This window comes from Pseudophryne corroboree, chromosome 7 (genome assembly GCF_028390025.1).
Source record: "Pseudophryne corroboree isolate aPseCor3 chromosome 7, aPseCor3.hap2, whole genome shotgun sequence".
NCBI classification, from domain to species: Eukaryota; Metazoa; Chordata; class Amphibia; order Anura; family Myobatrachidae; genus Pseudophryne; species Pseudophryne corroboree.
Window position 1 is genome coordinate 255,359,436 of NC_086450.1, and position 26,053 is coordinate 255,385,488.

At 46.5% G+C, this 26,053-nt stretch overlaps 1 protein-coding gene across 3 annotated transcripts in view; it reads right to left on the reverse strand.

The window, feature by feature from the left end:
- PGAP1 (post-GPI attachment to proteins inositol deacylase 1) overlaps nt 1-26,053 on the reverse strand; it is a 1,346,394-nt gene that overhangs the window by 259,796 nt on the left and 1,060,545 nt on the right. For all 3 annotated transcript variants that reach the window (XM_063934105.1, XM_063934104.1, XM_063934106.1), the window contains one exon: nt 5,531-5,621. In XM_063934105.1, the coding sequence (XP_063790175.1) occupies nt 5,531-5,621 (91 nt within the window). The remainder of the gene's footprint in view (nt 1-5,530; nt 5,622-26,053) is intronic.

Sequence of the window (26,053 nt, forward strand, 5' to 3'; positions counted from 1 at the left end):
TTACTATTTTTAAGAACTACATATTACTCATATTACTCTCCCGGGTGGAGGTCGTGTCTGCTGAGGAAGTCTGCTTCCCAGTTGTCCACTCCCGGAATGAATACTGCTGACAGTGCTATCACATGATTTTCCGCCCAGCGAAGAATCCTTGCAGCTTCTGCCATTGCCCTCCTGCTTCTTGTGCCACCCTGTCTGTTTACGTGGGTGACTGCCGTGATGTTGTCCGACTGGATCAACACCGGCTGACCTTGAAGCAGAGGTCTTGCTAAGCTTAGAGCATTGTAAATGGCCCTTAGCTTCAGGATATTTATGTGAAGTGATGTCTCCAGGCTTGACCATAAGCCCTGGAAATTCCTTCCCTGTGTGACTGCTCCCCAGCCTCGCAGGCTGGCATCCGTGGTCACCAGGACCCAGTCCTGAATGCCGAATCTGCGGCCCTCTAGAAGATGAGCACTCTGCAACCACCACAGGAGGGACACCCTTGTCCTTGGTGACAGGGTTATCCGCTGATGCATCTGAAGATGCGACCCGGACCATTTGTCCAGCAGGTCCCACTGGAAAGTTCTTGCGTGGAATCTGCCGAATGGGATTGCTTCGTAGGAAGCCACCATTTTACCCAGAACCCTTGTGCATTGATGCACTGAGAGTTGGCTCGGTTTTAGGAGGTTCCTGACTAGCTCGGATAACTCCCTGGCTTTCTCCTCCGGGAGAAACACCTTTTTCTGGACTGTGTCCAGGATCATCCCTAGGAACAGAAGACGAGTCGTCGGAACCAGCTGCGATTTTGGAATATTGAGAATCCAATCGTGCTGCCGCAACACTACCTGAGATAGTGCTACACCGACCTCCAACTGTTCCCTGGATCTTACCCTTATCAAGGAATCGTCCAAGTAAGGGATAACTAAAATTCCCTTCCTTCGAAGGAATATCATCATTTCGGCCATTACCTTGGTAAAGACCCGGGGTGCCGTGGACCATCCATACGGCAGCGTCTGAACTGATAGTGACAGTTCTGTACCATAAACCTGAGGTACCCTTGGTGAGAAGGGTAAATTGGGACATGAAGGTAAGCATGCTTGATGTCCCGAGACATCATGTAGTCCCCTTCTTCCAGGTTCGCAATCACTGCTCTGAGTGACTCAATCTTGAATTTGAACCTCTGTATGTAAGTGTTCAAAGATTTTAGATTTAGAATCGGTCTCACCGAGCCGTCCGGCTTCGGTACCACAACAGTGTGGAATAATACCCCGTTCCCTGTTGCAGGAGGGGTACCTTGATTATCACCTGCTGGGAATACAGCTTGTGAATGGCTTCCAAAACTGCCTCCCTGTCAGAAGGAGACATCGGTAAAGCCGACTTTAGGAAACGGCGAGGGGGAGACGTCTCGAATTCCAATTTGTACCCCTGAGATATCACCTGAAGGATCCAGGGGTCTACTTGCGAGTGAGCCCACTGCGCGCTGAAATTCATTGAGACGGGCCCCCCACCGTGCCTGATTCTGCTTGTAAAGCCCCAGCGTCATACTGAGGGCTTGGCAGAGGCGGGAGAGGGTTTCTGTTCCTGGGAACTGGCTGATTTCTGCAGCCTTTTTCCTCTCCCTCTGTCACGGGGCAGAAATGAGGAACCTTTTGCCCGCTTGTCCACGAAAAGACTGCGCCTGATAATACGGCGTCTTCTCATGTTGAGAGGCGACCTGGGGTACAAACGTGGATTTCCCAGCTGTTGCCGTGGCCACCAGGTCTGAAAGACCGACCCCAAATAACTCCTCCCCTTAATAAGGCAATACTTCCAAATGCCGTTTGGAATCCGCATCACCTGACCACTGTCGTGTCCATAACCCTCTACTGGTAGAAATGGACAACGCACTTAGACTTGATGCCAGTCGGCAAATATTCCGCTGTGCATCACGCATATATAGAAATGCATCTTTCAAATGCTCTATAGGCAATAATATACTGTCCCTATCTAGGGTATCAATATTTTCAGTCAGGGAATCCGACCACGCCAACCCAGCACTGCACATCCAGGCTGAGGCGATTGCTGGTCGCAGTATAACACCAGTATGTGTGTAAATACATTTTAGGATACCCTCCTGCTTTCTATCAGCAGGATCCTTAAGGGCGGCCATCTCAGGAGAGGGTAGAGCCCTTGTTCTTACAAGCGTGTGAGCGCTTTATCCACCCTAGGGGGTGTTTCCCAACGCACCCTAACCTCTGGCGGGAAAGGATATAATGCCAATAACATTTTAGAAATTATCAGTTGTTATCGGGGGAAACCCACGCTTCATCACACACCTCATTTAATTTCTCAGATTCAGGAAAACTACAGGTAGTTTTTCCTCACCGAACATAATACCCCTTTTGGTGGTACTCGTATTATCAGAAATGTGTAAAACATTTTTCATTGCCTCAATCATGTAACGTGTGGCCCTACTGGAAGTCAAATTTGTCTCTTCACCGTCGACACTGGAGTCAGTATCCGTGTCGGCGTCTATATCTGCCATCTGAGGTAACGGGCGCTTTAGAGCCCCTGACGGCCTATGAGACGTCTGGACAGGCACAAGCTGAGTAGCCGGCTGTCTCATGTCAACCACTGTCTTTTATACAGAGCTGACACTGTCACGTAATTCCTTCCAACAGTTCATCCACTCAGGTGTCGACCCCCTAGGGGGTGACATCACTATTACAGGCAATCTGCTCCGTCTCCACATCATTTTTCTCCTCATACATGTCGACACAAACGTACCGACACACAGCACACACACAGGGAATGCTCTGATAGAGGACAGGACCCCACTAGCCCTTTGGGGAGACAGAGGGAGAGTTTGCCAGCACACACCAGAGCGCTATATATATACAGGGATAACCTTATATAAGTGTTTTTCCCCTTATAGCTGCTGTATTGTTAATACTGCGCGTAATTAGTGCCCCCCTCTCTTTTTTAACCCTTTCTGTAGTGTAGTGACTGCAGGGGAGAGCCAGGGGAGCTTCCCTCCAACTGAGCTGTGAGGGAAAATGGCGCCAGTGTGCTGAGGAGATAGGCTCCGCCCCTTTTTCACGGACTTTTCTCCTGCTTTTTTATGGATTCTGGCAGGGGTTAAAATTCATCCATATAGCCCTGGGGGCTATATGTGATGTATTTTCGCCAGCCAAGGTGTTTTTATTGCTGCTCAGGGCGCCCCCCCCTAGCGCCCTGCACCCTCAGTGACCGAAGTGTGAAGTGTGCTGAGGAGCAATGGCGCACAGCTGCAGTGCTGTGCGCTACCTTGGTGAAGACAGGACGTCTTCTGCCGCCGATTTTCCGGACCTCTTCTGTCTTCTGGCTCTGTAAGGGGGCTGGCGGCGCGGCTCTGGGACCCATCCATGGCTGGGCCTGTGATCGTCCCTCTGGAGCTAATGTCCAGTAGCCTAAGAAGCCCAATCCACTCTGCACGCAGGTGAGTTCGCTTCTTCTCCCCTTAGTCCCTCGATGCAGTGAGCCTGTTGCCAGCAGGTCTCACTGAAAATAAAAAACCTAAAACTAAACTTTTCACTAAGCAGCTCAGGAGAGCCACCTAGTGTGCACCCTTCTCGTTCGGGCACAAAAATCTAACTGAGGCTTGGAGGAGGGTCATAGGGGGAGGAGCCAGTGCACACCAGGTAGTTCTAAAGCTTTACTTTTGTGCCCAGTCTCCTGCGGAGCCGCTATTCCCCATGGTCCTTACGGAGTCCCCAGCATCCACTTAGGACGTTAGAGAAACTGGAGTACTTAGAGGAAACCCACACAAGCACGGGGAGAATATACAAACTCCACACAGTAAGGGCCATGGTGGGAACCAACACCATGACTTCAGTTCTGTGAGGCAGTAATACTAAGAATAGCAAAAACATGTGCATGTGAGTTGTCGACCTGTATGAGATTACTGAGGTGGCAACTTGAATTTGGCCTATTGTGTGATACAAAAATGTCAACCTTTCTTGTACAATAAATGCAATGCTTCCTGGTTATACCAACTTGCTATGGTGGCATCTCCATCACCAGCTAAATGCTCTGCACAAAACTTCTTTATAATATATTCCATGTCTCCCTCCTATAGCAACACACCTTATAACACCTAGGTGACTGGATGACGGAGTTTGATAATGTGTAATATGCAGTACACATCCCCATATTTAGTTCAGCGATTGTCCTGCACTCAAATTTCATGCTGCTATGCAATTTGCAATCTTGTCAATATTTAGGTTAATAATCCCCAGCTTTAAACACCAATATATACCATAACAATGTATAGTGTCAGACTGGGGCATAAAGGGCCCACCATTGGGAATGCAGTGGTAGGGGCCCCTGCTTAGGGGTGTGACCATCCTCCATAGTGGGTGTGTCCAGCTACCATAGAGGCTTTGCTAACCATTAGAGAGTGCATGATCTGGGTACCCTAATAAATATAGACAGTAATGCATGCATGATAATGTTCCAGCCATGCTCTGTAGTCCTGTGCAGTGTAATAATTTAATAATGTATTATTCAAGTGCACAGTTTGGAACTTGATCCTTAGAGTAGGGGTTGGGTCCTCAGGCCAGTTCGACCCTGACAATGTAGAAAAAGAAGCATTTCATATTTCTCATTCTACACTGTTGTGTGACTTTACACAATTTGCCAGCATCTGACAAACATTAATTTCCTGATTGACTGAATTCATTCTAGCAGTAAATTAGAATAAAATCAGGTCTAAAAACTGTTAAAACAAATAATGTTTATTAATTGGTGTAGATAGCTATAAAATACTATCTTGGCTAACTAACCAGCAATTGTGAATCTACAACTCCCAGCCTTAAATAAACAACTACACATGGAATGTATACTGTAGTTTCTAAGGCTGTGCCATCCAGGACGTGTCAGCCAGTTGAGTTGTGCAGGTGCATGGTGCAAAGATTCCAAGCATTGTAAAATGGGGAGGTTGGGTATGATGATGTAATTAAGCGTGAATTGCATTATCAAGCCACCCGTGACAACCCACTTCACCCAGAAATGGGTGGCACACCAGAGACCATTTTCCTGGCAGCCAGGAGAGTCACCTGAGATTTATGACTCTCCTGGACATTCTGCATTTCTTACTGGATATCAGCTGTGGTTCTGTACTGTTCATCATTTTGTAACAGCCCTTTAGATGTGCTCTACATCTAAGTGAACACTTATTCTAAGTAAACACTTATTCATCAGATCAAAACTTCATATTTCCAAAGCAAAATCATAAAGGAATCGGTGGTTCCTGCAAATAATATTGTCTAATTTGCTATTTCTCAGAGCTGTGATAACCCTAACCCTAATTTTAAGTCTAATACTCTGACATGTCACCATTCAGACTATGTTGACATTTTGAATATCGACAATGTGACCGATACCTACGTAAAAAAAAACATTTTTTTTTTACAGTGTGGAAACAGAGGTAATTTATTGAAAAACTTAAAAGTACCTTTCCTTATCATTTTTATTAAATAACAAAATATAATTTAAAATAAGTAAACAACAACAATAACAATAAAAAACTTACCCTAATAGGAATCTGCAAATATTTATAATGGGATCAACTTTGTATGGCTTCGCTGCTACATCCAGTGATGCATCAAATTCTAAACAGTGCCCTAGAAAACATGTAAGTTTTTATGTAGTTGTTTATTTTTGCTAAGTCCAGTGTTCAGTAAACAATACTGAGATCATACTATACTGTGGTCATTTTTTATTTGCCATAAAGTAATTTTAAAAATGCTTCACTTCATTCTTCCATAAAAACCAATGTGTTTCAATAATGTTATCGCTTTCAAGGTTCCTGCCTTTACTTTATTATATATGACCATCTACTAAGGAAAATAAAATAAAAAGAACATGATACATACATGAGAGACTTATTATAAGTATCTTGTTTTTACTGAGTCAAATGTATAGCGGTCTGTGATTTTACCAACATTTCTTTGTTTATCGAGTCTCACAAAACAGTTTGTAACATTAGATAAAAGCATTGGTTAATGTACATTAATAAATAACCTGTATTTTTAACTTATTTCAGTATGGATCTTGTAGAATGTCTAGGTGTTGATACTGTATGCGCAGTGGACCCTAAGCTTTGTAAGGATATTAATACAACAGGATAATTCAGAGCCGTAACTAGACTTTTTGGTGCCCTGTGCCAGAAAAAGAACTGGTGCCACCCACCATATTCAAAAATAGGATTTTGGTACTTACCAGATAAATCCTTTTCTTTGAATCCATAGGGGGCACTGGAGTACTCTTGGGATATGGACGGTTCCACTGGAACTAGGCACTGAACAGTTAAACTTTGACTATACCTCCCCTCCATATCCCAGAGTACCTCAGTGTTTTTTACTGAGCCGAACTGGAGCTATAGAGGTTGACAATGGAGAAATACATATAACAATACTGGACAACAATAAAGTTGACACCAACAAAAAATGACAACTAACAGTTGACACCAACCCGACAGAATTTCTAATTTGAAACAGTCGGTAAGAGTGTGTTACCATAATATTCCCTGCACTTACCACAACCAGGTAATAACTGCTCTGGGTGGGCGTCCAGTGCCCCCTATGGATTCAAAGAAAAGGATTTATCTGGTAAGTACCAAAATCCTATTTTCTTTTTCATCCACTAGGGGTCACTGGAGTACTCTTGGGACGTACCAAAGTTTCCCCCGTGGGCGGGAGAGCTATTTGGCACTTGTAACACTAAACGGCCAAAGCTAGATGCTGATGCCGCAAAAGTATCAAACTTATAAAAGCGCACAAACGTGTGCACTGATGACCATGTAGCCGCCCGGCAAAGCTGTGTCGTAGAGGCTCCACGACCAGCTGCCCATGAAGTTCCAACAGAACGTGTGGAATGAGCTGTTACCGATGTAGGCGGCTGTAATCTAGCCTGAAGATAAGCCTGACGTATGGTCAGTTTTATCCATCTGGATAGGGTCTGCTTAGAGGCTGGCCAACCCCTCTTGGCAGCATCATAGAGAACAAACAACGTATCCGTCTTACGAAGTGTAGACGTTCGAGACACATAAACGCGTAAAGCGCGTACCACATCCAGAGTTTCAGAATGTCCTAATAACACAGGAACTACTATTGGTTGGTTGATGTGAAAAGATGACACTACTTTTGGTAAGAAAGCGGGATTCGTCCGAAGTTCCGCTCTGTCATCATGAAACACCAAATATGGTGGCTTGCATGACAAGGCACCCAAATCTGAAACTCGCCTTGCCGAAGCCAAGGCTAGAAGAAAAATTGTTTTCCAAGTGAGAAATTTAATATCCACTTGTTGTAAGGGTTCAAAATGAAAAGACTGTAAGAAATCTAAAACCAGATTCAAGTCCCATGGCGCTGTAGGTGGAATGAATGGAGGCTGTACTCTGAGGACACCCTGCATAAAGGTGTGTACTGATGGCAAAAGAGCCAATCGTCTTTGAAAGTAAATTGACAAAGCAGATATCTGCACTTTTAGTGTGGATAAACGTAGACCTCCATCTAATCCCATCTGTAGAAATAACAAAAGACGGGATAACTTGAAAGATGAAGTTGGAAACTTCCTAGTTTCACACCAACATATATAGGCACGCCAAATTCTATAATAATGAGCTGCCGTAACCGGCTTCCTAGCTCGTAACATGGTTGGAATGACTGATTCTGGAAAGCCCTCTCTTCTTAAGAGGGCGGTCTCAACAGCCACCCCATCAAACGCAGCCGCGCTAAATCGGGGTAAAGAAACGGACCCTGTTGTAACAGGTCCGGACGTAGTGGGAGCGGCCAAGGATTGTCTGCGAGTAATCCGCGAAGATCCGAAAACCAAGCTCTCCGTGGCCAATGAGGCGCCACTAGTATGACTGTGACGAACTCTCTTTTGATCCGTTTTAGCAATAGAGGGAGCAGCGGAAACGGTGGAAACAGATATACTAGACTGTATGGCCACCTGACTGTGAGAGCATCCACCGCCACTGCCTCTGGATCTCTCGTTCGGGATACATACTGGGGCGTTTGGTGATTGTGGCGAGATGCCATCAAGTCCACCTGCGGGTAACCCCACCTCTGGACCAGCATGAGAAATACGTCTGGATTTAATGTCCATTCTCCTGGATGGAAATCCCGACGACTGAGATAATCCGCCTCCAGTTGTCCACTCCCGGAATGAATACTGCCGACAATATCACTTGGTGATACTCGGCCCAATTGAGGATTCGAGCTACTTCCCGCATTGCCATGCGGCTTCTCGTTCCGCCTTGTTTGTTGATGTATGCGACCGCCGTCGCATTGTCTGATTGCACCTGGACTGCCTGAGCCTGCAGCATGTGCACTGCCTGTCGTAACGCATTGTAAATTGCCCAGAGTTCCAGGACATTTATAGACAGCAATCTTTCGTGATCCGCCCAGAGACCCTGGAGCTGAAGATTCTGAACTACAGCTCCCCAACCTCTGAGACTTGCGTCTGCCGTGAGAATTATCCAATTCCAGGTGCTGCACTGTTTTCCTGCGGTTAGATTCTGTACCCTGAGCCACCAGAGTAGAGACACTCTGGTCCTTGGAGACAACCTTACCCTGTGGTGAATCTGTAAGTGCGAGCCCGACCACTGTGCGAGCACATCCAGTTGAAAAGGAAACCTTCCGAACTGAAGTGCTTCGAAAGCCGCCACCATTGTGCTTAAGAGGCGAATGCACAAATGAACAGAGACTGTGCGTGGCTTGAGCACTAATTGTACCAGATGACGAATGACCTGTACTTTCTGTTCGGGTAGGTAGATCCTTTGGTCTACCGTATCGAGAATCATACCTAGGAATTGAAGTCGTTGGGACGGAACTAGATTTGATTTCTTGAAGTTGACAATCCAACCGTGGTGAACCAGTACATTGTATGTCAGCAATGCCTGTTGAAGGAGGATTTGTTGAGACGGAGCTTTGATGAGTAGATCGTCCAAGTATGGAACTATTATCACTCCTAGAGATCTGAGATGAGCTATCATCACAGACATCACCTTGGTGAATACCTGAGGCGCTGACGAGAGGCCAAACGGTAGAGCCTGAAACTGGTAATGGTTCTGTCGTATTGCAAACCGCAAAAACCTTTGATGAGGAGGCCAAATCGGAATGTGTAAGTACGCATCCTTGAGATCCAGCGCAATCATAAACTCCTGTGGCTCTAGACCTGCAATTACCGATCGTAGAGATTCCATTTTGAATCTTTAGTAAGTGACGTACTGGTTGAGGCCCTTTAAGTTCAATATTGGCCAGACCGAGCCATCCGGCTTCGGTACCACAAACAGACTGGAATAATAACCCTGACCCTGTTGGTGCACAGGGACCGGAACCAAAACTGCTGCGTCCAGCAGAGACTGAATGGCAGTCTGCAGAATCGCCCTCTTGTCGTCCGACAGAGGCAGTCCTGTCCTGAAAAACCGCATTGGCGGGAGACAGTCGAACTCTATTTTGTAACCTGTTAAAACTAGATTGCGGATCCACCCATCTGTGGACGTCTGAAGCCACGCCAACTGGAATGACTGAAGACGTGCTCCTACAATAAAAGAACCGAGATGGGCTGGGAGCCCGTCATGCCACTGGCTTACCGGTGACTTTAGCATCCTGACGAGTGGTATTGGCTCGTTGGAAACTACGTCCCCGACCTCGTCTACCTGGTGTGGCCGTTCCCCTGCCACGCCCGCGAAAGGACTGAGGTGTAAAAGATTTGAACGCCGGTCCAGAATATCTTTTTCTAGGCACTGTTGGAGGAAATGATAAGAAAACCGACTTCCCTCCCGTGGCCTCAGAAATCCATTTGTCCAATTCTGGACCGAATAACTTCTCGCCCTCATAAGGTAATGCTTCTATTCCTTTTTTTGACCTCTGTCTCCGCTCACCAAGAACGTAGCCAGAGCGCACGTCGTGCTGTGACTAGTGACGATGAAAGGCGAGAAGTGAGCTGACAGACGTCAGTAGAAGCTGTACATAAATAGTCAGCCGCTTCCCAGATTTGATCAGCGAGAAGTATAAGATGATCATCAGTTAAGGCAGATCTGAGTTCTGTTATCCATACCATTAGAGCTTTAGTTACCCAAATGCCACTCAACCCAGGTCTAAGCAGCACTCCTGCCGCTGTATACATGGACTTCAGCATAACCTCTATTTTACGGTCCGAAGGGTCCTTGAGTGTAGTTGCAGCTGGTACTGGTATGGTTAATTTCTTTGTAAGTTTAGACACAGATGAATCCACCAACGGCGGATTCTCCCATGTAGCTGTCATAGAATCTGGAAAAGGATAGCTAGACCTAAATCTGTGAGGTACAGAAAACCGTTTATCCGGATTCTTCCTTGTTTCTAGTAACATTTTATTAAGATATTCTGACACAGGAAAACAAATTGGAATTCTCTGTCGTTTAGTAAAAACGACCTCATCATTTGTCAGAGGCTCCTCAGTTTCTGTAAAATTCAGAGACTGACGCACTGCTCTGATGAGATTATCAATACCCGGCCTGTCAAAATCGTCACCATCTGACTGCTGGTCTACTTCGCCCTCCTCACCCACATCTTGTACAGTGAGGTCTGGTGAAGAATCATCAGACAGTAACATAGCAGAAACCGGTAGTTTATAAGAAAAATGAAACTTATCCCCTTTAGTCAAAGAGGATCTGGACCTTTGGTAAGGCTGAGACCCCTCAGGAAGTTCTAGCGGTCTCACCCTAGATTCAGATCTTGCCGCCTCTCGCTCCTGCCGAGAGGAGGCCAACTCTGATTACAAACCAGCTAAACATCTGCTAATATAGCCCATGGCGGGTCCGGGGTAGAAACTGGATTTGGAACCGGAGCAGGAGTTGTATTTGTTTCGGAATTTACCACACATACTTTACATGTGGTAAATCCGTCAGGTAATACACCCTTACAGACATTGCAGAAAAACTGCTTCTTAGACTTTGCTGGTGTCTTACTCATTATGTAAATAATAATAATAAAAAAAACAAAGACAAGAGAGAGAAAACCTGTGCGACTCAGTAAATAGTACTAAGGTGTCTCTATATATCTGGCCAAGTGTGCCAGTAATATGCCTGATCCCAAAATCCCCCTAACACCCCTGCGCCTTCAATGGTGGAGAGATGTATTACAGGAAAATCTGGAGAGAAACAGGAAAAACAGGAAGCATGGTTTAATATGTCCCCATGCTCACAGAATATCACAAAGTGCAAACATTTAACTTATGCAGCAGATTATACTTAAATGTATATATGCCATCCTGTTACTTATCTATACAGCGCTGCTGGCTCTGTGTTAGACCATACACCTGGATAAAGAAGTGTGTGCCTCCCTCTCTCCCCCGTGCTCCGTGTACCGCTACTCTGTATCCGGAGACCGCTGCTATGACTCCGGAAGTGCCATACGATATGCCGCATGGAGCCGTGGAGACACCAGCGTGGCTGAGCGCGGCGGGAGAGGTGTTCACAGCGGCACTGAAAGCGGCGGCTGGCGGCTGCGGGCAGCGCACGGCATAATACACAGACACAGTAATCCCACACAGCGGGGCGGCAGCATGAGCTGACCGCCCCAAACACATACCTGGACCCTGTGGTGAGGGCAATGACGGGGCTTCTCTGCAAGCACTGTCAGCCTTTTACTGCAGGTGTCCTGCACGTGGAAATGAGGGAGCTCTTCTAGAGAGGTCCGACACCCACAGCTGCATCAGCAGCTTTCACTATCCCAAACCCTCGCCTTCTTGGAGGGGGAAAGGGATGTTTTCAAAAATAATCAAAGAGAAAAATCAATAATTGTGGATCCACTTCCACAAGCCTAGTTGCTCTGTGAGCACCGAAAAAACACTGAGGTACTCTGGGATATGGAGGGGAGGTATAGTCAAAGTTTAACTGTTCAGTGCCTAGTTCCAGTGGAACCGTCCATATCCCAAGAGTACTCCAGTGACCCCTACTGGATGAAAAAGAAATAAGGCCAGTGCGCGGCAAAAATACAGGGGTGTGGTTTCATGGGGAAGGGGTGTGGTCACAAAATAATACCAATTCATATTACGCCGCACAGTAGTCTCCATTATTGAAATTATGCCGCACAGTAGGGCTACTTACACACATTGCACCAGGTACAGCCCTATATATACATTACACAAGGCAGAGCCCATTTTACACATTACGTCAGGCAGAGCCGCCTTTTACACATTATGCCATGTAAAGCCCCTTTTACAAATTACTTCGAGTAGAGTCCCATTTTACACAACACCAGGAAGAGTCCCCTTTAACACATAACGCCAGGTAGAGTCCCCTTTTACACATTATAATAGGTAGAGGTACATTTTACACATTACTAAAGGTAGAGTCCCTATCACACATTGTTCCAGGTAGAGCCCTGTCACACATTATTCCAGATAGAGCCCCTGTCACACATTATTCTAGGTAGAGCCCCCTTTTACACATTATGCCAGGTAGAGTTCCTTACAGACATCACAACAGGTAAAGCCCCTTTTTACACATTACCCCAGGTAGAGACTGTGTCACACATTAAGCCAGGAAAAGACCCATTTTATACATAATGCCATTTAAAGTCCCCTTTACAAGTTTTTATACTTAGGTTTGTTCCTGAGGCAGCTGCCTTCTCCCAGCCTCCTCCTGCCCAAATGCTGCAGAGACACAGAAGCAGAGAGATGGTAAGCTGCAGCACAACCCAGCTACCCAGCAGCTGGGAATCTGCAGCACAACCAGATGCAGCTGAGGGTGGGCAGTAGTGGCAGAGAGACAGATGATCATGGGTGCTGGCGGGACACGGTGGATGCCGGTGGTGGGGGTGGGGGATGTGATGTACCAGTTCTCCACACACAGTGCCTATGCACTGTGGACTGAGCACATTCAGCACACACCTAGTTATGGCCCTGGGACAATTACCAGAGGATGCTTAAGTTAGAGAAAATGGCAGGTGAGTTTCCAAAAGGTTATAACTTTAAGCATGATTGTACAACCTATATATCAATACATAAGTTAGGGCACCGTAAGTATCTCCACTGTATAATAAATCACTTGTTAGACTACACAATGAACATGGGGCACATATGTCTAAGAATCAGACAGAAGACACTTCATAGACAGACTACCGTATATACTCGAATATAAGTCGACCCGGATATAAGCCGAGGCACCTAATTTCCCCCCCAAAAACTGGAAAAACTTATTGACTCGAGTATAAGCCCTCATACTGCCAGATATGACCCCCAGTGCCAGATATGCATCCACAGTGCTAGATATGCCCCCATGGTGCCAGATATTTGCCCTCATAGTGCCAGATATGCCCCACATTGCCAGATACACATATTCCCCCACGGTGCCAGATATGCTCCCACAGTGCCAGATATGCCCTCATATCCAGATATGCCCTCATAGTGCCAGATATGTCCCCACAGTGCAACATATACCCTCATACTGCCAGGTAATCCCCCACAGTGACACATATGCCCTCATAGTGCCAGATATGCCCCCACAGTGCTACATATGCCCCCACAGTGCCAGATATGCCCTCATAGTGCCAGATATGCCCCCACAGTACTACATATGCCCCCACAGTGCTACATATGCCCCCACAGTGCCAGATATGTCCTCATAGTGCCAGATATGCCCCCACAGTGCTACATATGCCCCCACAGTGCCAGATACTGTATGCCCTCATAGTGCCAGATATGCCCAGCCCCCAACTACCCCCCCCCGACACACCCGCACTCACCCACGCTCACACGCACTCACCCCCCCCCCCCCCCCCCGCAGCCTGTCTCTACTCACCATCAATGACGGGGCACGGGAGTGCAGGCAGCAGCAGGCGGTGCGGGCAGCGGTGACCGGCCTTGGGACAGAACTCTGCAGCGGCTGAAGAGGCGGGCGGCGCGGCGGTGCTTCAGCGAGCATGGAGAGGGAGAGGGATGGCTGCAGCAGCGTCACTGGTTGATGTACCAATGTTAGGTTCCTGGTGCTCAGAACAAGGGAGATGTTATGAAGTGAGTCCAGAGCACCAGGACGTAATGCTGGGAAAGGGGAATGGAAAGGGAATAGCCCCTGGCGCTCTATCTCCGTTGTCTCGCCCGTGCTGTCAGTACACTCTTGCGAGACTATGGTTGCTTGAGCCCATGGCAGCCGCGTTTGAAGGGCGGATTACGTCTGCCCAACTTCGATGCCCCCTCAGGTCTTAATGAGAGACAAAGAGTGTACCGAGACAGGGTGATAACAAGGGGCCCTCTTACTGAAACAACCAAAGCCAGGGGCTACTAACTAGCCTAAAACTAAATGTATGTGCGGCTTGCCGCCAAAGGAAAAGAACAACAAAGGAAATGCTGACCACACGCCGACACAATACTTTTGTGTACCGGCGGTGACAGCATAAGCAGAACCCTCTGCAAAACACCAGTGACAAAAATAATAACAGAATACAGCGGCCTAGGCCGACGGACGCGGCAGAGCCGCTACTCACGGAACCGGTACGAATACTGGCAAACGGACAGGAACCCTCAATGCTGCCGACACAGACTCTCAGAACTGGAGGACAGGCAGAATCCCAAACGACAGACCGGTGGACACCAAGAAGCCAGAAACTCGACCAGGCATAGGCAAAGCCACTGGACTTCTGTACAGGAACACTTCACGCAGGACACAGGATCAGACACAGGAATCGACACAGGAAGCAGTTCGACAGACACTGCTACACAGGAGCTCAGGAATTGGCAGGAACAAGCTCAGAACTCAAGCAGACTGGAAACCAAAAAATATCACCAGCGTCTGTGAATAGCACTGAGCCAGCATATAACAGAGAGGCCTAATTAATAATCTCATGCAGCTGCCCTGTTGCATGACTCCAAACTGACAAGATGCAATTAGCAGCCAGGTGAGGCTGAACACATGGGAACAAGCTGCAATTACACAGACTCACCAGCGGCAGCAACCAAGAGTACTCTTAAACAGAGCAACGGGAAATCCTGGCCTGCGAAACAACTTATAAACATAAAATACCTAACTGACATGCAAAACATGAATGAGCCACAGCCGTGGCTCATAACAACCAATTACAGTGCGCTGCTGCGGCTCCCTAGTCCCTCTCCCTCCTCCTCCTTCCCTCATGGCTGCTCCCTGCACTCTGCTGCTGCACAGGACTCCGGGAGCATCACTCGAGTATAAGCCGAGGGGGTCTTTTTCAGCACAAAAAAATGTGCTGAAAAACTCGGCTTATACTCGAGGATATACGGTACCTTATTTGACAAAAAGAATAGGGGTCTTAGCCATAGAGGTGACCTAATAAAATGTGAAAAAAATGCAGAGAACTTTACAGATATTTTTGTTAGAATATTTTTCCACTTATACTTTACAAGTGACAGGGGTGTCTATTCATCAACACAAACAAGTCTGTAAAACAGAAATAATAGTTTCTGCGTCCTTTACATTATGGACCCATTCATCAGTGCAGGAAATATCATGGACATATGCTGTGTATAATAAAGACGTGATGTGCAACACTGTTCTCAGAGCAGCCATGAGAAATTGTGGACAACCCCCCTCCCCAAAATAAATAAATAAATTCCTATGCACATACTCTTAGCAACACTATATTATGCTCCAAAAAATAGGGCCCCTTGTACTGTAATAAGCCCCCACAATAATTCCCCTGACACCATATTAAGTCCCAACAGTAATGCTCCTGACACCATATTACGCCCGGACAAAAGAAGAGAGAAGAAGACTCTTGTGTGGGTGCACTCTTATTGAAGGAAACGAAAAGTAATGATAAATGAGGGAATTAAAACATAACTTTTATTGATTTAGTACATAAAATAAAGTTTGTATCCCACAGTTTATTAAAAACAAAATATGTTCTGATCCATCTTACGTAATGTAATTCACGACGGAAATGTAGACACCAGCAGTACTACCTCTGTCTTCCCAGGATCAGTACAAACAAAGTTTGTATTGATAAGACCACCATGGGCAGGTCTGGACCAGGAACGTTCCAATAGAGCGGCCGAACAGGCCGCCACACTTAATGGGTGCCGCTAGCTCGCACCGCCATATTGGAACCTGCCCTGCCTATAGCCAAGTCCCTGCACTGCAGCCACAGCGTCCGTCCGTCGGCCCTCCTCCCACAAGCACCCATGTTAGTGGTGCCGGCCCGTGAGCCGATAAGAGCTTGCGGGCCGGCAGCTGAGGCTCCTGATTGGCTGCCGGACTGCGAGAGTTGATTGGCTCGCGGACCGGCGCCTAATTGGAGCACCACCCCGGAGACTGAGGGGAAGGAGAGGTGCACACTGCGCTATCCTCCCCGCCCTAACATACAGGAGCAGCAGCACCCTCCCCGCCCAAGAGAACCATTGGCAGCATCAGCAGCAGTGCAGTGAGCAGCACTTTGGGGGGGGGGGGGGCACTGTGTGGGGACATGTGTATCTGGGACTATGGGCATATCTGGCACTGTAGGGCATTTGTATCTGGCACTGTGGGGCATATCTGGCACTGTGGGGGCATGTGTATCTGTCTGGCACTGTGGGGCATGTGTATCTGGCACTGGGGGCATATCTGGCACTGTGGGGAATGTGTATCTGGCACTAGGGGCATATCTGGCACTGTGTGGATCATGTGTATCTGGCCCTGGGGGCATACCTGGCACTGTGGGGGCATGTGTATCTGTCTGGCACTGTGGGGCATGTGTATCTGGCACTGGGGGCATATCTGGCACTGTGGGGAATGTGTATCTGGCACTAGGGGCATATCTGGCACTGTGTGGATAATGTGTATCTGGCCCTGGGGGCATACCTGGCACTGTGGGGACATGTGTATCTGGGACTGTGGGCATATCTGGCACTGTAGGGCATTTGTATCTGGCACTGTGGGGCATATCTGGCACTGGGGGCATATTTGGCACTGTGGGGGCATGTGTATCTGTCTGGCACTGTGGGGCATGTGTATCTTGCACTGGGGGCATATCTGGCACTGTGGGGAATGTGTATCTGGCACTAGGGGCATACCTGGCACTGTGGGGGCATGTGTATCTGGCACTGGGGGTATATCTGGCACTGTGCGGGCATGTGTATCTGGCACTGGGGCATGTATCGCACTCAGGAGACATGTGTATCTGGCACTGTGGGGGCATGTGTATCTGGGACTGGGGGCATATATGGCACTGTGGGGCATTTGTATCTGGCACTGGGGGCAGATCTGGCACTGTGGGGACATGTGTATCTGGCACTGGGGGCATATCTGGCACTGTGGGGACATGTGTATCTGGCACTGGGGGCATATCTGGCACTGTGGGGACATGTGTATTTGGCACTGGGGGCATATCTGGCACTGTGGGGGCATGTATATCTGGCACTGTGGGGGCATGTGTATCTGGCACTGGGGGCATATCTGGCATTCTGGGGGCATGTGTATCTGGTACTGGGGGCATGTATATCTGGCACTAAGGGCATATCTGGCACTGGGAGGCATGTGTATCTGGCACTGGTGGCATATCTGGAACACTGAGGACATGTGTATCTGGCATTGGGGGCATATCTGACACAATGGGGACGTGTATCTGGCACTGGGGCATATCTGGCACTCTGAGGACATGTGTATCTGGCACTGGGGGCAAATATGTATCTGGCACTGTGGGGACATGTATCTGGCACTACTGAGGGGCATATGTGTATCTGGACAAAAGAGAGAAACTACCCTAGGGTAATTAACCTCTGGCGCTGGATGTGGAGATTCACCACAGCAGCTAAACAAAAAGAGGTTGGTCAGACCCCAAATAGAATAGGTATACAGTAGAGCATGTAGCGCTAATAGGTCACAAGTGAGATAAGTAGCTCATAAAAAATACACAAATTTAATAAATGTTGAGAGCAGAAATTCACAATAGTCCACCCATTCGGCATTTTACGACTCAACACGCTGTGGCTTTGCATGATGTGTCTTATTAAATCCAACATATTGGAGCCCTGTACAACGTTACCTTTATACAGAAACTCGCCTTTAGCGTTCCAGTTTGTGATATGTTTAGACCCAGCCATTTTACTCAAAAGAGTTCTTCCTATACCGGGCATTAACGCCATCCACAACTTCGTGATAAACAGAGTCAGAACCATCTGATTGACCATTACCAGGTTTGTCGCGTAAACGTTATATCTGCTGCTGTGGTACCACATACATTTTCTCAGCGTATTCCATCAACGATTAGTCAGGAGCCCCGTTATTAGCGGTAGAGCAAAACCAAGCAACCAGTCAATAAATCCACGGACTGTTTCACCAACCGCTTCTTTTTACCAATGGTGCATTTCTTATTACAAAGCGATTTTATAAGGTTGCACTTCTTTTTAAGGTAATTCAACTGTCGTTGTGACAATGGTATTTTACCTTTTAGCGTGTTGAGTGCAATCTCACAAATGGATGTCACCAAATCGTTTGAAGCGGTAGATAAAATAGCATTTCTTTGAGTCGGTGTCGCCTTTATTAATGCTTTTAAAAGCATCCAATTACGACATAAACGTATCGAAATTCTCACTGTTAGTGGCGCTAAGACAAATGACTAAAAGTTGCAGAATTACAGCTTTTTAGAAGCACACTTTTAAAGGACATATGCTACTGGTGTTTCTGGTGGAAATAAACCACTTTGTAAATGGTACTCATCAAGCGTGTTGTTTTTTAAATCAACCAGTAAATACCCATAAGGAGCTGGTGGAATAATAAAGAAATCATCATACGGGCAGCAGATAAAGGGGGTGGTGTAGTGGTCCTGGATAGAACAGAATATTTAGCTGAAGTATATAGACAATTGAGTGACACTACGTGTTATCAACGTTTGAGCTATGACCCCACGATTGGTTACAAGAAGATTGATTCCATAATTTCATTAGGGGTAGGAAATGGATGGATAGATTAAACAACTGCCAAGTTTTTAGGACAAAAACATCCAATCATTCCATTACTCTATATACTCCCGAAATACATAAATCCCTTTATAAACCTCCAGGGAGACCAATTATCTCCTCGAGGGGATCATTATGTCAAAGCCTCTCCCAATATGTTGACTATTTTCTGCAGACAATAGTTTGCAATATCTCCACTATTTTGAAAGACACCACTGATTTCTTAAACAAATTACGCCAATTTGGCAACCCCCCCGCAGATTGTCTATTGGTTACCTGTGACATCACGAGTTTATACACCAATATCGGACATGCAGAGGGTTTGGATGCCATTGAGAAAGCCATCACTAACAATCCCCTATATACTGGTCCACCCATTTATTTTTTTCTTCTGCTGGTGAACATAATTCTGCATAAAAATTAATTTATGTTTGAGAATGTATTTTATTTACAACGCCAAGGCACCGCGATGGGGTCTAACATGGCCCCCGCGTATGCCAATCTATGCAAAATTATGAGACCATGAACATTCTTAACAATAGAGAATATTCACAGTACATAGCATTTTATACACGTTTCATAGATGAAATTTTTCTGGTGTGGACAGGGGGAGCCAATAGATTAAATTACTTCATGCATTATTTGAATGAGCTTGCAGGTACTATCAGATTAATTTATATGAGCAGTCCTCAGAGCATTGATTTTTTGGATGTAACAGTACATATTAAGAATAAAATGTTTCAGACATCTATCTTTAAGAAAAAGACTGACAAGAATACAGTATTACTAGCGGACAGCTTCCACCGCAGGCCTCTGAAAAAGGGACTACCATACTCCCAATTGTTGCGTGTAGTTCGTATTACATCGGATAAAACTATGTCACGTCTGAGGATTCTTGTGTATCCGAATTTGGGGAAGATGATTCTGGTGCACTTGGATCTCTGAATAACAAACGAGCGGGACGGATGAAGGTCTTGCGCATTTATTACTTGGAGTAGTTTAACAGAGTTCGCCAAAGACAGTTGAATAGAGATACTACTGTAGGTTAGCGGGTGGCTGAGGATAACGAAACCGTGACCCAGTACTTTAAAGGAGGAATTCCGAAGGCTGGTTACTGCGGCGTCCAGAACAGGTAGCTGGGTAGGACACGGGAACAGAGTCGGCAGTCTGCATAAGGCTATATCAGGAGGCTTGGGTAATTTGCTGTAACAAGAACCTGACACTGGAGACGCTGCGTGAGCACAGAGAACTAGCTTCACAGATACTGTGAAAGACACTGCACTGGCAAATTACCTCCTCCAGGCCAATAGGTACTGTAATAGACCATAATGAATTCGGGAGTCAAGTACCTTTTTAACCTCAAACTCTAGTCCACTCTGGGTGAGTACTTTGGGTGGTCGTGGTAACAGTCTCCAAAATCGGTTCAAAACTAAAGGTTTTAGCAAGGAAACATGGAAAGAAGAAGGAATTTTGAGGTAAGAGGGTAGTTTGAGTTTATAAACCACTGGATTCATTATTCCCACAACTGGAAAAGGACCTATAAAGCGGGGGGCAAACTTCATTGAAGGTACTCATAAGCGTAAGTTCCTTGTAGAAAGCCAAACTTGGTCTCCTACCTTGAGACTAGGAATTGTTCTTCGTTTTCTATCAGCCCATTTCTTGTAACGATGAGAAGCCTTTTGAAGATTGGTATGAACCCGATTCCAAATGTTCAAAAAACGCTTAAGGGAAGTTTCCACTGCTGGTAAGTCGAGTGCCGGTAGACTTTGAAATGCTGGAACTTTAGGATGGGCTCCGTAAACAATGAGGAAGGGCGTAAGCCCAGTAGAAGAATGGTAAGTATTGTTGTGGGCGAACTCAGCCCAAGGTAAATGTTCTACCCAATCATCCTGAGAAGAGGAAAGGTGAATGCGTAGAAAGGTCTCCAAATCTTGATTAACCCGTTCCGTGGAATCGTTGGACTGTGGATGATAGGCTGTGGAATACTGCAATTCCGTGAAGCCTGAAAATCTCGGAAATTAAATGATGGGACAATTCAGACGCTGTAGGTAATTTTTTCAATGGTAATAGTGTAGCCTCTAGAAGATGGTAAATCTGTTATGAAGTCCATTGATAAATGGGACCACGGTTGAAAGGGTACAGAAAGAGGCAGTAACTTCCCAGCTGGAGGTTGCCGAGAGACCTTGTGTTGGGCGCACTTAACACCAGGAGGAAATGAAGGCTGTCACATCTGCTTTCAGCGTGGGCCACCAATAGGATCTTTGGCGAAATTCCATTGTCTTGTGAACACCTGGATGACCTGAAAATCGGGAAATGTGAGCCCAAGATATGAGTTTCTTCCATAGTTGGGGAGTGAAAAAGTTTTCCCTGCAGGAGGTTGTAAACGAGTGGAGGCAAAACCTTTTGCATCTAGGACGGGGTGTGTTTGAGGAGGTTCTTCAGATTCAGTGGAAGTAGTGGACCGTGACAGATCATCTGCTTTTAGATTCTGTGAACCGGGCTGATAAGTCAGGATGAACGAAAAGCGGGAGAAGAACATGGCTCAACGAGCAAGACGCGGACTCAGACATTGTAGATCTTTCAGGATGGCTAAGTTCCGATGATCTGTATAAATGGTAATAGGGAAGTTAGCTCCTTCCAGAAGGTATCGCCATTCCTCTAGGGCTAGCTTGACTGCCAACAACTCCTGCTTCCCGATAGTGTAGTTCTTCTCGGCGTGGAGAAACTTTTTCGAGAAGTAACCACAAGGATGGAACTTATGATCTTCGTACCTTTGAGAGAGTACCGCTCCTACCGCTTCTGAGGAGGCGTCCACTTTGAGGAAAAAGGGTTTATTTATATCTGGTTGCCTTAATACTGGTGCTGATATGAATGCTTGTTTAAGCAGATGGAAAGTGGACTCTGCTTCTGGGGACCAATGCGACGGGTCTGCTCCTTTTCGAGTAAGAGCGGTGATGGGGGCTACCAAGGCGGAGAATCCTCTAATAAATTTCCGATAGTAGTTAGAGAACCCTAGAAAATGCTGCACCGCTTTAAGAGAGGAAGGTCTTGACCAATTCAATATGGTTTGTACTTTCTTTGGATCCATCTGTAATCCGGAGCCTGAAATTATATACCCTAGAAAGGGAACTGAAACCTGCTCGAAGATGCATTTCTCTAGCTTGCAATACAGATGGTTCTCCCGCAGTCTGCGTAGAACCTCTAGGACGCGTCGTCGATGTGTGCCAAGGTCTGGGGAAATGATTAAGATGTCGTCCAGATAGACCACAACAGATTGATATAGAAGGTCTCGGAAAATTTAGTTGACAAAATTTTGGAATACGGCAGGGGCGTTACTCAGACCAAATGGCATGACAAGATATTTAAAATGACCATCCCTGGTATTGAACGCGGTTTTCCATTCGTCGCCTGCTCGTATCCTGATCAGATTGTAGGCTCCTCTTAGGTCTAGTTTGTAGAAGATGGTCGCTCCCTTGACTCGATCAAATAATTTGGAAATGAGGGGTAGTGGGTAACGATTTTTACTGTGATGTTATTCAGGTCCCAGTAATCAGTAATCTATACAAGGTCTTAACCACCCATCTTTTTTCTGGACAAAGAAGAACCCAGCTCCGGCTGGTGAGGTAGATGACCAAATGAACCCCTTGGCCAAGTTTTCTTGGATATACTCGGACATAGCCTTAGTTTCTGGAATTGATAAAGGGTAGGTCCGACCTCTGGGTAGATCTTTTCCTGGTTCGAGGTCTATAGGACAGTCCCATTTCCTATGGGGTGGCAAGATATCTGCTCCCTGTTTACTGAAGACGTCGGAGAAGGAGGCATACTGAGACGGACTCTGCGGGGGTGATGTGACAAGGGTTTTATTGAGTGGTTTGATACACAGCAAACAAGAGGTCAAACAAGTCTTCCCCCAGGATAAGATTTGCATGGAGTGCCAATCGATATGTGGGTTTGCCTACTAAACCAAGGGTAACCCAGCACAATTTCATGTGATGCCTTGGGTATAAATAAAAGTTCCAATTGCTCTTTATGAAGAGCACCGATACAAACTGAAATAGGAAGAGTCCATTGAGAAATTACTCCACCAGGAACACGGCTTCCATCAACCGCAGATAACAAAATGGAACGGGACAAATCTCGCACAGGGATCTGAAGCTGCTGAACCAGATGGGCTGTGATGAAATTCTCTGCTGCTCCTGTATCTAAAAGAGAGAGAATGGACTTAGTAGCTTGCGAGAGTTCAATAGTGACTGGTAGAGTAGGTTCAGAGGATTTTGGAGACCGAGACAAGACTCCTAACCTGGTGTCTCCTAGCCCAGTTAGGAGTGGGAGTTTCCCGGATGCTGTGGGCATGATGCCACCATGTGTTCCGGTGCCCCACAGTAAAGACACAAATTTTCTCGCCGCCGTTTCTGGCGCTCCTCAGGAGTAAGTCGGGCCCGGTTCAGCTGCATGGGTTCGTCAGGAGAATCTACTGCTAGCGGAGGAGGTGCCAGAGGTACAGGGCGGAAACGATAGCAATCGCCCTTGCTTTTTTCGGCCTGCCTCTCCCGGAATCATAGATCTACTTTGTTACATAATGAAATTAGATCATCCAGTTTTGGTGGTAAATCTCGAGTCGCTAGATCATCCTTCAAATGGTTAGAAAGGCCACTCCAAAACGCTGCAACCAAGGCTTCCTCATTCCATTGTAGTTCAGATGCGTAGATTTGAAACTGAATGATATACTGGCCGACTGGCCTATTCCCTTGGCGTAGACGCATAATCTCAATGGATGCTGATGTCGAGCATCCCGGTTCATCAAAGATCTTCCTAAAAGTGGCTAGGAATTTTGGATAGTCACTCAGCAGAGCATCATCTCTTTCCAAGAGCGGTGAGACCCATTCCAGGGCTGCCCCTGAGAGTAAGGAGACTATGTACGCCACCTTCGCCTTTTGCATTGGGAATTGGCTGACTGTAATGTAAAGTGCACATCACACTGATTAAGGAATCCACGACAGAGTTTAGAGTTCCCGTCAAACTTGTTGGGGGTTGGCAAACAGAGAGAGGACGGTGATGACCCCAATGACACCAGGACGGGCTGAGAAACTTGTGACTCCGGTCGACGGGCAGGAGTAGTATTCGCTAGAGAGGCTTGGATGGAATCCTACCGAGTGGATATCTCTTGGAGGCACTGCGCCAAATGTCGCTGTGAATTTTCCAATCCCTCCAGACGCCTCGCTATGCTGTGTAGGAGATCCGAGCCAGAATCCTGTCATGTTCCTGGATCCATGTGGCCAGTGCAAACTGTCACGTCTGAGGATTCTTGTGGATCCTGATTTGGGGAAGATGATTCTGGTGCATTTGGTTCTCTGAATAACAAACGAGCGGGACAGATGAAGGTCTTGCGCATTTATTACTTGGAGTAGTTTAACAGAGTTCGCCAAAGACAGTTGAATAGAGATACTACTGTAGGTTAGCGGGTGGCTGAGGATAACGGAACCGTGACCCAGTACTTTAAAGGAGAAATTCCGAAGGCTGGTTACTGCGGCGTCCAGAACAGGTAGCTGGGTAGGACACGGGAACAGAGTCGGCAGTCTGCATAAGGCTATATCAGGAGGCTTGGGTAATTTGCTGTAACAAGAACCTGACACTGGAGACGCTGCATGAGCACAGAGAACTAGCTTCACAGATACTGTGAAAGACACTGCACTGGCAAATTACCTCCTCCAGGCCAATAGGTACTGTAATAGACCATAATGAATTCGGGAGTCAAGTACCTTTTTAACCTTAAACTCTATTCCACTCTGGGTGAGTACTTTGGGTGGTCGTGGTAACAGTCTCCAAAATCGGTTCAAAACTAAAGGTTTTAGCAAGGAAACATGGAAAGAAGAAGGAATTTTGAGGTAAGAGGGTAGTTTGAGTTTATAAACCACTGGATTCATTATTCCCACAACTGGAAAAGGACCTATAAAGCGGGGGGCAAACTTCATTGAAGGTACTCGTAAGCGTAAGTTCCTTGTAGAAAGCCACTGCACTGGCAAATTCTCTCCTCCAGGCCTTCCTGTATTATAGCAGCTGCTCAGAGCTAATTAGCCACAGGAAAGTGATAAATTGGTTAAGTGTGGGCAAGACAGGCTTTTTGCCCACATCCAAGATGGCCACCGGGAACACAGCCCAGCCCGTTCACAGAACCCCTGGCTCCACAGCAGCACTGCTAACCCCTGCCGGAGGGACATGCTGCCAGTCTGCTGAGCTGCCAACCAGTGCCCCTGCCTGTCCTCCCAGCACACCCTGCCCAGCGCCAGCAGCCCGCACATCCACCAGCTGGACCTCTCCAAAGGGACCGGACAGGTAAGAGCCGGCTCCCCTGCACAGTCTCCCGCCGGACCGTGACAATGTTGATGACGACATTACATAAAATGGGAGAGGACTTCATTCAAAGAGGTTATTTGAGGCATGAGGTTGAAGAAGCCATTGCAAGATGTTTATTGTTAGATAGACTCTTCTACAAGATGTCAATAAGACCAAAGAAATTGTTCGGATGATTTTTCCCACCACCTTTTTTATCTCTTCTGGGCAGTTGCGTACATCGATCATATGTCATTGGCACATTTTACAATCAGATCCGGTCATGGGTGCCTACTGTCAAAACATTCCGTTATTTGCATATAAAAGAAGCAGTAACTTTAAAGATCAACTGACTTATACGGATGTAAGCCCGACAGCTAACAAACATACCTGGTTATCTTTAAAACAAGGGTCCTTTCGATGCAATGGATGTGCGAATTGTCAGCATCTCATAACTGGTGATACTTTTGTGGATTCAAGGACAGGACTGACTCATAAACTGAGACAGTATATGACATGTGACAGCAAATTTGTCGTATACTTGGTTGTTTGTCCATGTCAATTGATTTATGTTGGCAAAACAATTCGGATGCTAAAAGAACGTATGGCAATGCATAGATCATCAATTAAGAAGGCCCTTTATAAGATTGAACCCAGCACACCAGCGGTAGCCAAACATTTTTTTTGAGGCGGGCCACTCAACACTCAATAAAGGACTTTAAATTTATGCCTTTACATCAAATTAAACCTTTGAAGAGGGGTGGTGATCGACATAAGCTGTTACTTCAAAAAGAATGTGAATTCATCTACAAATTTGTGTTTCTCCTAATGGTCT